Source organism: Cebidichthys violaceus, unplaced genomic scaffold (genome assembly GCF_023349555.1).
Source record: "Cebidichthys violaceus isolate CVI_PGR_0920_01 unplaced genomic scaffold, fCebVio1.0.p SCAF_73, whole genome shotgun sequence".
Classification (NCBI taxonomy): Eukaryota; Metazoa; Chordata; class Actinopteri; order Perciformes; family Stichaeidae; genus Cebidichthys; species Cebidichthys violaceus.
The window spans coordinates 80,406-92,500 of record NW_027176957.1 but is presented as its reverse complement, the minus strand read 5'-3'; the positions used below and the strand labels follow the sequence as shown (position 1 = coordinate 92,500).

General features: G+C 48.4%; 1 protein-coding gene and 1 pseudogene across 1 annotated transcript; both read right to left on the bottom strand.

The window, feature by feature from the left end:
- Positions 1-3,798: 3,798 nt before the first annotated feature.
- LOC137891991 (putative uncharacterized protein DDB_G0271606) lies at positions 3,799-8,647 on the bottom strand. The gene is given in 4 exon segments (XM_068736864.1): positions 3,799-3,972; positions 4,507-4,657; positions 5,186-5,475; positions 8,570-8,647. Coding segments are annotated over 4 exon segments (693 nt in total).
- A 668-nt stretch (positions 8,648-9,315) lies between these two features.
- Positions 9,316-9,792, bottom strand: LOC137891989 (myb-like protein Q; annotated as a pseudogene).
- Positions 9,793-12,095: the final 2,303 nt, after the last annotated feature.

Here is a 12,095-nt window from a genome sequence, read left to right as displayed (position 1 = left end):
TCGTTGCTGCTGTTGCTGTCGCCACCGCCATTTCTGCTGTTGAAGTGACCAGGTCGGGTGCTGTGCCTTGTGGTAATGATGCTGCCATCAGGGATGATTGCACTGCGTTTGCCGTTGCTTTCGCCATCTGTGCCACCAACATCGCATCTTCTATTGATGCACGCTCTGCTTCAGTTGTGGTGTTGTCCGACAACACTTTCTGTAAGTCTTCTGCCACTTCTTCTGATTCCGTTTCCACTACGTCGGCGGCGTTTTCAGCCGCGGAAAGTATTTCTGTTGTTGAATTTGAAGATGCCGCCTTCGTTGCTGCCTCTGCTGCTGTGTTTGCTGCATCTGCTGCTTTTACTGCTGCTGCTGCTATTTGTGCTGCTCGTCGTCCTGCTGATGCCGGTGATGTTGATCCTGCCGCTTGTATTGCTGCGAGCGACGCTTCGCTTGCTGCATCAGCTGCATTTCTTGCTTCAGCCGCTGCCTCCTCCGCTGTTATTTCCCCTTTTGCAAGTGAAGTGGCGGCCATTGCTGCTGCTCTTGAAGCGCTTGCTGCCTTTTCTGCTGCTGCTCCTGCTTCTGGTCCAGCGGCTGCTGCTGCTGCTGAGGCTGTTGCCGCCGCTGCTGCAGCGGCTGCTGTCGTACCTATCACTGCTGTCTTCTTTGCATTAGCTGCTCCCGTTGCTGTAGTCGCTGTTGCTGCTGCAGTAACTTCTGGTGTTGGTGTGGTCACTGCTGCATCTGTGGCTGTCCTTTGCAGCGGATTTGCTGCATTCGCTGCTGCTGTTGCAGATCTAGCTGCCGCCTGTGCTGTTGATGTCATTATTTCGCTGTTGTTTGCTGCTGCGGCTGTTGTTACTAAACCTGCAGTAATTGCTGTTGCGTCCACTATGTCTGCCACTGTTTCTGCTACGGTGATTGCTTCACGTGTTTCCATTGGTAATTTTGCTCTTTCTTCTGCTGTGACTGCTGATAAGGCTTCTAGTGCTCCTGCTGCTGCTTCTGACACGTTTTTTGCAGCTTCTTCAGTGGCTTTAATTGCTGCCGGTGTTGCTGTTTTCAAAGCCGTAGATACTGCAGCTGCTGATTTTCTTGCCGCCAACGCTGCTTGTCGTGCTGCATCTGCTATTTTTGGCGACCCTATGGATTGTGCTGGTAATGCTGTAAGTGCCATGGAAACTGCCTCTGCTGCATCTGCTGCCTTTTCAGCTGCTTGTACTGCCACTTCTGCTGGTGCACTTCCTGCTGCTACTAATGTGGCGGCGCTAGCTGCTTCTTGTGCAGCCTTTACTGCTTTTTCTACTTCTTCGGATCCTGTTAGTCCAGCAGCTGCTGCTGCTGAGGCCGCCAATGCTGTTGCTGCTGCTGCTGCTGATGTGGATGCCGACACTGCTGCCGTTGCTGCTGCTGAAATTTGTCCCGCTGTGGTAGACGGTGCTACCGTTGTTTGATCGGATGACGTTGTTGCTCCTGCTTGCAGTGGTGCTGTTGTTGTTCCAGTGGATGACGGTTGTGCTCCTGCCGGTGCTCCTGCCGGTGATGAGGTGATGTCTGCGCGTGGAAGTGCGGCTTCTGCAGCGGTCGCTGCTGATTTTGCAGCTATTGCTGCTGAATTTGCTGCTGCTGTTATTATTGGAGCAATGTCCTCTGTTATGCCTGTTCTAGTTGCTATTGATGCTGTCAAAGCTGCTGCTTCTGCTATTCCTGCAGCTGCTTTTGCTGCTGATAGTGATAGTGCTGCTGGCCCAGTGGCAAACAGCAATTCTGTTTCCAATATTTGTGCTGCATCGTTTGATTTTTCAGCCACTGTTTTTACAGCTTGTGCAGCTTCTGCAATTGCTGTTGGTTTACCCGAGGTTACCATTGCCAATGCTGTTGCTGCTTCTTCAGCAGCCATTGCTGCTATTAATGATGCATTTGCAAGTCGTGCCAGGGCTTCTGCTTTTGATGCTGGTGCCATTCTTGCTTCTTCTGCGGCTGCTTCAGCTGCTTCTTTGGCGGCATTAGCAGCAAGTGTTGCTGCTAATTGTAAAAATTCCAGACTGTGTTGTCCTGCAGCAGCTGTAGCTGCATCCATTGCAGCATTAACTGCCTTTAGTGCAGCTGGGGATGATGTTGCTCCAGCAACAGTTGAAGTGGCTCCTGCTGCTGCTCCTGCTACAGAAGCTGCTGCTGCTACTGCTGAAAGTAATGCTGATGCTGTTGTTGTTGTTACTGTTGTGTTTGGCACTGTAGCTGCTGCTGCTGCTGCTGAGGCAGCAGCTGCTGCCTTTGCTGCTTTTACTGCTTCTTTTGCTTTTTCTGTGGCTACTGCTGCCAATTCAGTTGCTTCCTCTTCGGATGGTGCTGCAAGAACTTCTGCTGCTTTTTCTGCTGCTGTTGTAGTTCTGTTTGCAGTTTCTGCTGCCATTGCTGCTGTTGTCTTAGCTGCATCTATTGCTAATTCTATAGCGGTTTCTGTTTCTTGTGGTACTGGTCCAAATGATGGTGCTGTAAGTACTGCGTTAAGTGCCTTTGCTGCTTTTTCTGCTTCCACTGCTGCCAGTTGTGCAGCTCTTATGGCATTTGCTGCAGTTTCAGGTGTTATTTCTGATTCTTCGGTGTCTGCTGCTAATCTTGCCGCTGTTGCTGCTGCTGCTGCTGCTGCTGCTGACTTTAATGATGCTTCGAGTGCTTCCTGTGCCAATTCTGAGGTTTCTGCTGGTGCGGCTGCTGCTGCTTCTATTGCTGCTGCTGCAGCTACTAAAGCTGCATCTGCTGCATCTGCTGCCGCTTCTGCTGCCACTTTTGGTGAAACTTCCCCATCTGTCAATGCTTCTGCAGCAGCAACAGCCGCTAGCGCAGCTTTTGAAGCATTTTCTGCAGCTGTTGATGTTTTTCCTGCAGTGGCTGCTGTTATTGCTGCGGATGCTGCTGATGCTGCTGACGCTGCAGCTGCTGCTGATGTTGCTGCTGCTATTGCTGATGCAGTGGCTGTTGGTAATGGTAGAGATGCATTTGTTAATTTTCCAGGAGTGGCTGTTGTTGTCTCTGCTGAAGCCGAAATGGACGCTACTGCAGCAGCTGCTGCTGTTCTTCCTGCAACAGCGGCTGCTATTGCTGCTGTTGCTGCTTCCTTGGCTGTTTTGGCTGCTTCCATTAGCTTTTCAGCTGCTGTTTCTTCATTTGTTGCATTTACAGCAGCTGTTGCAGCTTCTGCTGCTGCTTTTGCTTTAGTTGCTGTTTTTGCAGCCATTTCTGCTGATGTTTCTGCTGCTGAAATTGATAGTTGCATTATTGCTGTTTCAGGTGTTTGGCTTGTAGCTGCTGCTAATGCCGCTCGTAGTTCTGCTAGAGCTACTGCTGCATCTTCTGCTGCCTCAGCTGCAGCTGCTGTAGCTTCCTCTGCTGCTTCTGCTGTCATTGCAGATGCAGCCATTTCTGCTGCCTCTGCTGCTTTATCAGCTGCTTCTGATGCATTTGCTGATGCCTCTGCAATTTTTCTTTCTATTTCTGCTGTTGTTGTTGGTGCTGTTGCAATTGCTTTTTCCGCTGCAGTTAATGCGAATTTGGCTGCATCTGTTGCATTTCTTGCTGCTTCTGCTGCCGCTGTTGCTGGTAACAATCCAGATACTGATGCTGCAGATGCTAGTGCTGCTTGTAATGCAGCTGCAGCAGCAACTTTTCCAGCTTCTGCTGCAGCTAAAGCAGTGGGTCCAGTAGTTGCTAATGCTGCTGCTGCAGCTGTTGCTGCTGCTTCGGCTGCTATCGCTGCAGCTGTTGCGGCTGCTAATGCAGTTCCTGCTGCTGCTGGTCCTGTTGTTGTTGGGGTCACTGCAGTTGTTGTTGTAGGCTCTTGAGCTGTTGCTGCAATGGCAGCTTCTGCAGCATCTGCAGCTTTGTCAGCTGCTTCCTTTGCTGCCTCAGCTGCTTCTGTTGCCTTCTCAGCTGCTGTTTTTTCAGTTGTTGTGTTTGCAGCAGCTGCTGTTGCTTCTGCTGCTTTTTCTTCTACTTCATCTAATAGTTGCATTATTTCTGTGTTTGCTCCAAATATTGGGTCTGTAGCTGCTGCTAATGCCGCTTGTAGTTTTGCTAGAGCTACTCCTGCCTCTTCTGCTGCCTCTGTTGCAGCTGCTGTCGCTTTCTCTGCTGCTTCTGCTGTCAATGCAGATGCAGCCTTTTCTGCTGCCTCTGCTGCTTTATCAGCTGCGTCTGATGCATTTGCTGATGCCTCTGTAATTTTTCTAGCTATTTCTGCTGTTGTTGTTGGTGCTGTTGCAAGTGTTTCTTTCGCTGCAGTTAATGCTTGTTTGGCTGCGTCTGTTGCATTTCTTGCTGCTTCTGCTGCCACTGTTGGTGATAGCGATCCGTTTATTGCTGCTGCAGATGCTATTGCTGCTTGTTGAGCAGCTGTAGCAGCAGCTTCTGCAGCTCGTGCTGCAGTTAAAGAAGTGGGTCCGGTAGTTGCTGCTGCTGCTGATGCTGCTGTTGCTGCTGCTGCTGCTGCAATCGCTGCGGCTGTTGCTGCTGCGTTCGCACTTGCTTCAGTTGCTGCTGCTGATGGTCCTGTTGTTGTTGGGGTCACTGCAGTTGTTGTTGTAGGCTCTTGAGCTGTTGCTGCAATGGCAGCTTCTGCAGCATCTGCAGCTTTGTCAGCTGCTTCCTTTGCTGCCTCAGCTGCTTCTGTTGCCTTCTCAGCTGCTGTTTTTTCAGTTGTTGTGTTTGCAGCAGCTGCTGTTGCTTCTGCTGCTTTTTCTGCTACTTCATCTAATAGTTGCATTATTTCTGTGTTTGCTCCAGATATTGGGTCTGTAGCTGCTGCTAATGTCGCTTGTAGTTTTGCTAGAGCTACTCCTGCCTCTTCTGCTGCCTCTGTTGCAGCTGCTGTCGCGTTCTCTGCTGCTTCTGCTGTCAATGCAGATGCAGCCTTTTCTGCTGCCTCTGCTGCTTTATCAGCTGCGTCTGATGCATTTGCTGATGCCTCTGCAATTTTTCTAGCTATTTCTGCTGTTGTTGTTGGTGCTGTTGCAAGTGTTTCTTTCGCTGCAGTTAATGCTTGTTTGGCTGCGTCTGTTGCATTTCTTGCTGCTTCTGCTGCCACTGTTGGTGATAGCGATCCGTTTATTGCTGCTGCAGATGCTATTGCTGCTTGTTGAGCAGCTGTAGCAGCAGCTTCTGCAGCTCGTGCTGCAGTTAAAGAAGTGGGTCCGGTAGTTGCTGCTGCTGCTGATGCTGCTGTTGCTGCTGCTGCTGCTGCAATCGCTGCGGCTGTTGCTGCTGCGTTCGCACTTGCTTCAGTTGCTGCTGCTGATGGTCCTGTTGTTGTTGGGGTCACTGCAGTTGTTGTTGTAGGCTCTTGAGCTGTTGCTGCAATGGCAGCTTCTGCAGCATCTGCAGCTTTGTCAGCTGCTTCCTTTGCTGCCTCAGCTGCTTCTGTTGCCTTCTCAGCTGCTGTTTTTTCAGTTGTTGTGTTTGCAGCAGCTGCTGTTGCTTCTGCTGCTTTTTCTTCTACTTCATCTAATAGTTGCATTATTTCTGTGTTTGCTCCAGATATTGGGTCTGTAGCTGCTGCTAATGCCGCTTGTAGTTTTGCTAGAGCTACTCCTGCCTCTTCTGCTGCCTCTGTTGCAGCTGCTGTCGCGTTCTCTGCTGCTTCTGCTGTCAATGCAGATGCAGCCTTTTCTGCTGCCTCTGCTGCTTTATCAGCTGCGTCTGATGCATTTGCTGATGCCTCTGCAATTTTTCTAGCTATTTCTGTTGTTATAGTTGGTGATGTTGCAAGTGTTTCTTTCGCTGCAGTTAATGCTTGTTTGGCTGCGTCTGTTGCATTTCTTGCTGCTTCTGCTGCCACTGTTGGTGATAGCGATCCGTTTATTGCTGCTGCAGATGCTATTGCTGCTTGTTGAGCAGCTGTAGCAGCAGCTTCTGCAGCTCGTGCTGCAGTTAAAGAAGTGGGTCCGGTAGTTGCTGCTGCTGCTGATGCTGCTGTTGCTGCTGCTGCTGCTGCAATCGCTGCGGCTGTTGCTGCTGCGTTCGCACTTGCTTCAGTTGCTGCTGCTGATGGTCCTGTTGTTGTTGGGGTCACTGCAGTTGTTGTTGTAGGCTCTTGAGCTGTTGCTGCAATGGCAGCTTCTGCAGCATCTGCAGCTTTGTCAGCTGCTTCCTTTGCTGCCTCAGCTGCTTCTGTTGCCTTCTCAGCTGCTGTTTTTTCAGTTGTTGTGTTTGCAGCAGCTGCTGTTGCTTCTGCTGCTTTTTCTTCTACTTCATCTAATAGTTGCATTATTTCTGTGTTTGCTCCAGATATTGGGTCTGTAGCTGCTGCTAATGCCGCTAGTAGTTTTGCTAGAGCTACTCCTGCCTCTTCTGCTGCCTCTGTTGCAGCTGCTGTCGCGTTCTCTGCTGCTTCTGCTGTCAATGCAGATGCAGCCTTTTCTGCTGCCTCTGCTGCTTTATCAGCTGCGTCTGATGCATTTGCTGATGCCTCTGTAATTTTTCTAGCTATTTCTGCTGTTGTTGTTGGTGCTGTTGCAAGTGTTTCTTTCGCTGCAGTTAATGCTTGTTTGGCTGCGTCTGTTGCATTTCTTGCTGCTTCTGCTGCCACTGTTGGTGATAGCGATCCGTTTATTGCTGCTGCAGATGCTATTGCTGCTTGTTGAGCAGCTGTAGCAGCAGCTTCTGCAGCTCGTGCTGCAGTTAAAGAAGTGGGTCCGGTAGTTGCTGCTGCTGCTGATGCTGCTGTTGCTGCTGCTGCTGCTGCAATCGCTGCGGCTGTTGCTGCTGCGTTCGCACTTGCTTCAGTTGCTGCTGCTGATGGTCCTGTTGTTGTTGGGGTCACTGCAGTTGTTGTTGTAGGCTCCTGAGCTGTTGCTGCAATGGCAGCTTCTGCAGCATCTGCAGCTTTGTCAGCTGCTTCCTTTGCTGCCTCAGCTGCTTCTGTTGCCTTCTCAGCTGCTGTTTTTTCAGTTGTTTTGTTTGCAGCAGCTGCTGTTGCTTCTGCTGCTTTTTCTGCTACTTCATCTAATAGTTGCATTATTTCTGTGTTTGCTCCAGATATTGGGTCTGTAGCTGCTGCTAATGCCGCTTGTAGTTTTGCTAGAGCTACTCCTGCCTCTTCTGCTGCCTCTGTTGCAGCTGCTGTCGCGTTCTCTGCTGCTTCTGCTGTCAATGCAGATGCAGCCTTTTCTGCTGCCTCTGCTGCTTTATCAGCTGCGTCTGATGCATTTGCTGATGCCTCTGCAATTTTTCTAGCTATTTCTGCTGTTGTTGTTGGTGCTGTTGCAAGTGTTTCTTTCGCTGCAGTTAATGCTTGTTTGGCTGCGTCTGTTGCATTTCTTGCTGCTTCTGCTGCCACTGTTGGTGATAGCGATCCGTTTATTGCTGCTGCAGATGCTATTGCTGCTTGTTGAGCAGCTGTAGCAGCAGCTTCTGCAGCTCGTGCTGCAGTTAAAGAAGTGGGTCCGGTAGTTGCTGCTGCTGCTGATGCTGCTGTTGCTGCTGCTGCTGCTGCAATCGCTGCGGCTGTTGCTGCTGTGTTCGCACTTGCTTCAGTTGCTGCTGCTGATGGTCCTGTTGTTGTTGGGGTCACTGCAGTTGTTGTTGTAGGCTCTTGAGCTGTTGCTGCAATGGCAGCTTCTGCAGCATCTGCAGCTTTGTCAGCTGCTTCCTTTGCTGCCTCAGCTGCTTCTGTTGCCTTCTCAGCTGCTGTTTTTTCAGTTGTTGTGTTTGCAGCAGCTGCTGTTGCTTCTGCTGCTTTTTCTGCTACTTCATCTAATAGTTGCATTATTTCTGTGTTTGCTCCAGATATTGGGTCTGTAGCTGCTGCTAATGCCGCTTGTAGTTTTGCTAGAGCTACTCCTGCCTCTTCTGCTGCCTCTGTTGCAGCTGCTGTCGCGTTCTCTGCTGCTTCTGCTGTCAATGCAGATGCAGCCTTTTCTGCTGCCTCTGCTGCTTTATCAGCTGCGTCTGATGCATTTGCTGATGCCTCTGCAATTTTTCTAGCTATTTCTGCTGTTGTTGTTGGTGCTGTTGCAAGTGTTTCTTTCGCTGCAGTTAATGCTTGTTTGGCTGCGTCTGTTGCATTTCTTGCTGCTTCTGCTGCCACTGTTGGTGATAGCGATCCGTTTATTGCTGCTGCAGATGCTATTGCTGCTTGTTGAGCAGCTGTAGCAGCAGCTTCTGCAGCTCGTGCTGCAGTTAAAGAAGTGGGTCCGGTAGTTGCTGCTGCTGCTGATGCTGCTGTTGCTGCTGCTGCTGCTGCAATCGCTGCGGCTGTTGCTGCTGCGTTCGCACTTGCTTCAGTTGCTGCTGCTGATGGTCCTGTTGTTGTTGGGGTCACTGCAGTTGTTGTTGTAGGCTCTTGAGCTGTTGCTGCAATGGCAGCTTCTGCAGCATCTGCAGCTTTGTCAGCTGCTTCCTTTGCTGCCTCAGCTGCTTCTGTTGCCTTCTCAGCTGCTGTTTTTTCAGTTGTTGTGTTTGCAGCAGCTGCTGTTGCTTCTGCTGCTTTTTCTTCTACTTCATCTAATAGTTGCATTATTTCTGTGTTTGCTCCAGATATTGGGTCTGTAGCTGCTGCTAATGCCGCTTGTAGTTTTGCTAGAGCTACTCCTGCCTCTTCTGCTGCCTCTGTTGCAGCTGCTGTCGCGTTCTCTGCTGCTTCTGCTGTCAATGCAGATGCAGCCATTTCTGCTGCCTCTGCTGCTTTATCAGCTGCGTCTGATGCATTTGCTGATGCCTCTGCAATTTTTCTAGCTATTTCTGCTGTTGTTGTTGGTGCTGTTGCAAGTGTTTCTTTCGCTGCAGTTAATGCTTGTTTGGCTGCGTCTGTTGCATTTCTTGCTGCTTCTGCTGCCACTGTTGGTGATAGCGATCCGTTTATTGCTGCTGCAGATGCTATTGCTGCTTGTTGAGCAGCTGTAGCAGCAGCTTCTGCAGCTCGTGCTGCAGTTAAAGAAGTGGGTCCGGTAGTTGCTGCTGCTGCTGATGCTGCTGTTGCTGCTGCTGCGGCTGCAATCGCTGCGGCTGTTGCTGCTGCGTTCGCACTTGCTTCAGTTGCTGCTGCTGATGGTCCTGTTGTTGTTGGGGTCACTGCAGTTGTTGTTGTAGGCTCCTGAGCTGTTGCTGCAATGGCAGCTTCTGCAGCATCTGCAGCTTTGTCAGCTGCTTCCTTTGCTGCCTCAGCTGCTTCTGTTGCCTTCTCAGCTGCTGTTTTTTCAGTTGTTGTGTTTGCAGCAGCTGCTGTTGCTTCTGCTGCTTTTTCTGCTACTTCATCTAATAGTTGCATTATTTCTGTGTTTGCTCCAGATATTGGGTCTGTAGCTGCTGCTAATGCCGCTTGTAGTTTTGCTAGAGCTACTCCTGCCTCTTCTGCTGCCTCTGTTGCAGCTGCTGTCGCGTTCTCTGCTGCTTCTGCTGTCAATGCAGATGCAGCCTTTTCTGCTGCCTCTGCTGCTTTATCAGCTGCGTCTGATGCATTTGCTGATGCCTCTGCAATTTTTCTAGCTATTTCTGCTGTTGTTGTTGGTGCTGTTGCAAGTGTTTCTTTCGCTGCAGTTAATGCTTGTTTGGCTGCGTCTGTTGCATTTCTTGCTGCTTCTGCTGCCACTGTTGGTGATAGCGATCCGTTTATTGCTGCTGCAGATGCTATTGCTGCTTGTTGAGCAGCTGTAGCAGCAGCTTCTGCAGCTCGTGCTGCAGTTAAAGAAGTGGGTCCGGTAGTTGCTGCTGCTGCTGATGCTGCTGTTGCTGCTGCTGCTGCTGCAATCGCTGCGGCTGTTGCTGCTGCGTTCGCACTTGCTTCAGTTGCTGCTGATGGTCCTGCTGTTGTTGGGGTCAATGCAGTTGCTATTGAGTTAGTAGGCTCTTGAGTTGTTGCGGCTGCTACTGCAGTTGCTGATGGTGCTGCTGTTGTTGGGACCACTGCAGTTGTTGTTTTAGGCTCTTGAGTTGTTTGTGCTGCTGCTGCAGTTGCTGCTGCTGCTGCAGTTGCTGCTGTTGTTGGGGCCACTGCAGTTGTTGTTTTAGGCTCTTGAGTTGTTTGTGCTGCTGCTGCAGTTGCTGCTGCTGCTGCAGTTGCTGCTGTTGTTGGGGCCACTGCAGTTGTTGTTTTAGGCTCTTGAGTTGTTTGTGCTGCTGTTGCAGCTGCAGTTGCTGCAGTTGTTGTACTTGCTTCTCTTGTTGTCTCTATATTTACTGTTGCTTGAATCATTGTTGTTTGTGAATCTGTGGTCATTGTTGCGGCAGTTGTGGTTGCTTTTGTGGGACACCTGTCTTTTAGGCTTCCCTCAGCAAGCTGGCTGTTGGTTGCTGTTTCAAGTCAAGAATTTGGTCAGAATTCAGTCATGAATTGGCACGTTTAGTTGTGTTGTCCGATTTATACATACATACATATTTATATGGTCTTTGGTTTTGTTTCGCTGGTTTCCTGTTATATTTTGAATTTCCCTTCCTCTTGTGTCCTGTATTCACTTCACTTCCTGCCTTTGTTTGTTTTCTCGCCTGTGTGATTGTCCCGCCCCTGATTGACTCTTCCTGTGTCTAATCGCCTGCTTCCTCCTCAGTGTATTTAAACCCTGTGTGTCCTGTCTAAGTGCTGTCTGTTGTGCTACCTGCTCTGTTTTGTTCCCTGTTTTGATCTATAATGATGTCATCTCTGCTGTGTTTCCTGTTAAGTAGTTTTGTTTTCTTGGACTTTTTGTCACACATTTTTTACTCCCTTACTCTGCAAGTTGTGTTTTGAACATTTTCTTAATAATTAAAGTCATCGTTATTCATCCCTCTGTCCCCGTGTCTCTCTGCGTTTGGGTCCATTCACTGCTACCATTGCCTTAATAGAATAAAACAGGAAACCAACTAAACAAAACATATATATAAATAATTACTTACCAACAAGTACAAGAACAACGATGAAGGTCTTGATGATCATCGTGATTTTTTTCTGTTTTTCTCCCCTTCCTCCTCCAAAACTACATTTGATCATCTCCTGAAAGAAAATAAAAAATAGTAGAAAGAAGATTTTTAATCTTTACATGCAGATTATTTACAAAGTAATAACATGCTTCCTTCCACTGAGGATCTAATATTACACAGTTGAAAATATCAAAATGTCATTCAGGTTTCGTTATTGGTAGCTTCTAAGAATGTGTCACATAATATGTGGCAATAAAAAGAAAATCCAGAAATCCTTTTCCCTGTGCAATTAAATTGGTTAAATTTGTTTTTGCAGGTGGACATAAAAGTGGTCTTCCAAATTTCAAAAACATTTGAGCAGTTAGATAATGATGTCAACATATGATGGATTCATATGATGTTACTGATATAACCCAAGATACACGCCTGAAACAGAGAATCTCATTAGGTCTTTGTTGCTTTGTACACTTGTCAACATTGAGTGGATGAGGGGGGACCCAACACAACTTTAGTCTGAAAAAAACCACCAACACATGATGGAAACAAGATGGCAGTTAGTTGGTGAAGTGAGTTGCTCTGCTGGTGGGAGGGTGTAATAGCTACAGTTACACCCAACACAGAAGAGATGGATATAGTCAACTAGCTCAAACTATCAGCTCAAACCCAAAATACTCATCAGCACGAAAAAACAAATGTCAACAGATTCTGATAACTTTCAATTTCGTCACAGTCACCATTGCCACCATTTGGTTCCGCAAAAGTCACTGGGCTTCAACTGGGCTTTGTTGGACAGGATGAAAGATGAGAGAAGAAGAAGAGACCATACAGAAAGGAAAAATCCTGCACAGACCAAATAAATCTCAGACACTCCGGAGTGTCTGTGAGATATTGCAGGTTTTTTGCACTACAAAAAGGAAGTTCTGCTGTTGGGAGGGTGTAAGAGTTCAAACTGTAGTTGCACTCAACACAACAGAAGCTCAAACACAAACTGCATGCCTCAAAGACAAACAGCTAATCTCATGAGCATTTTGTTGCTTTGTACACTGTCAACATTGAGTGAATTTACTTGAACAAACAAATGGCAATAGATTTCCAAATCCTTCTTATCCGATAAATTAAATCAGTTAGACACCACTGGCTGGAAAACATTAGCGTAAAATGCACACAATCAGCATAAATTCTGTTAAATGACAAAGAAAAAAAGCTCAGAGGCCAGTGTTATG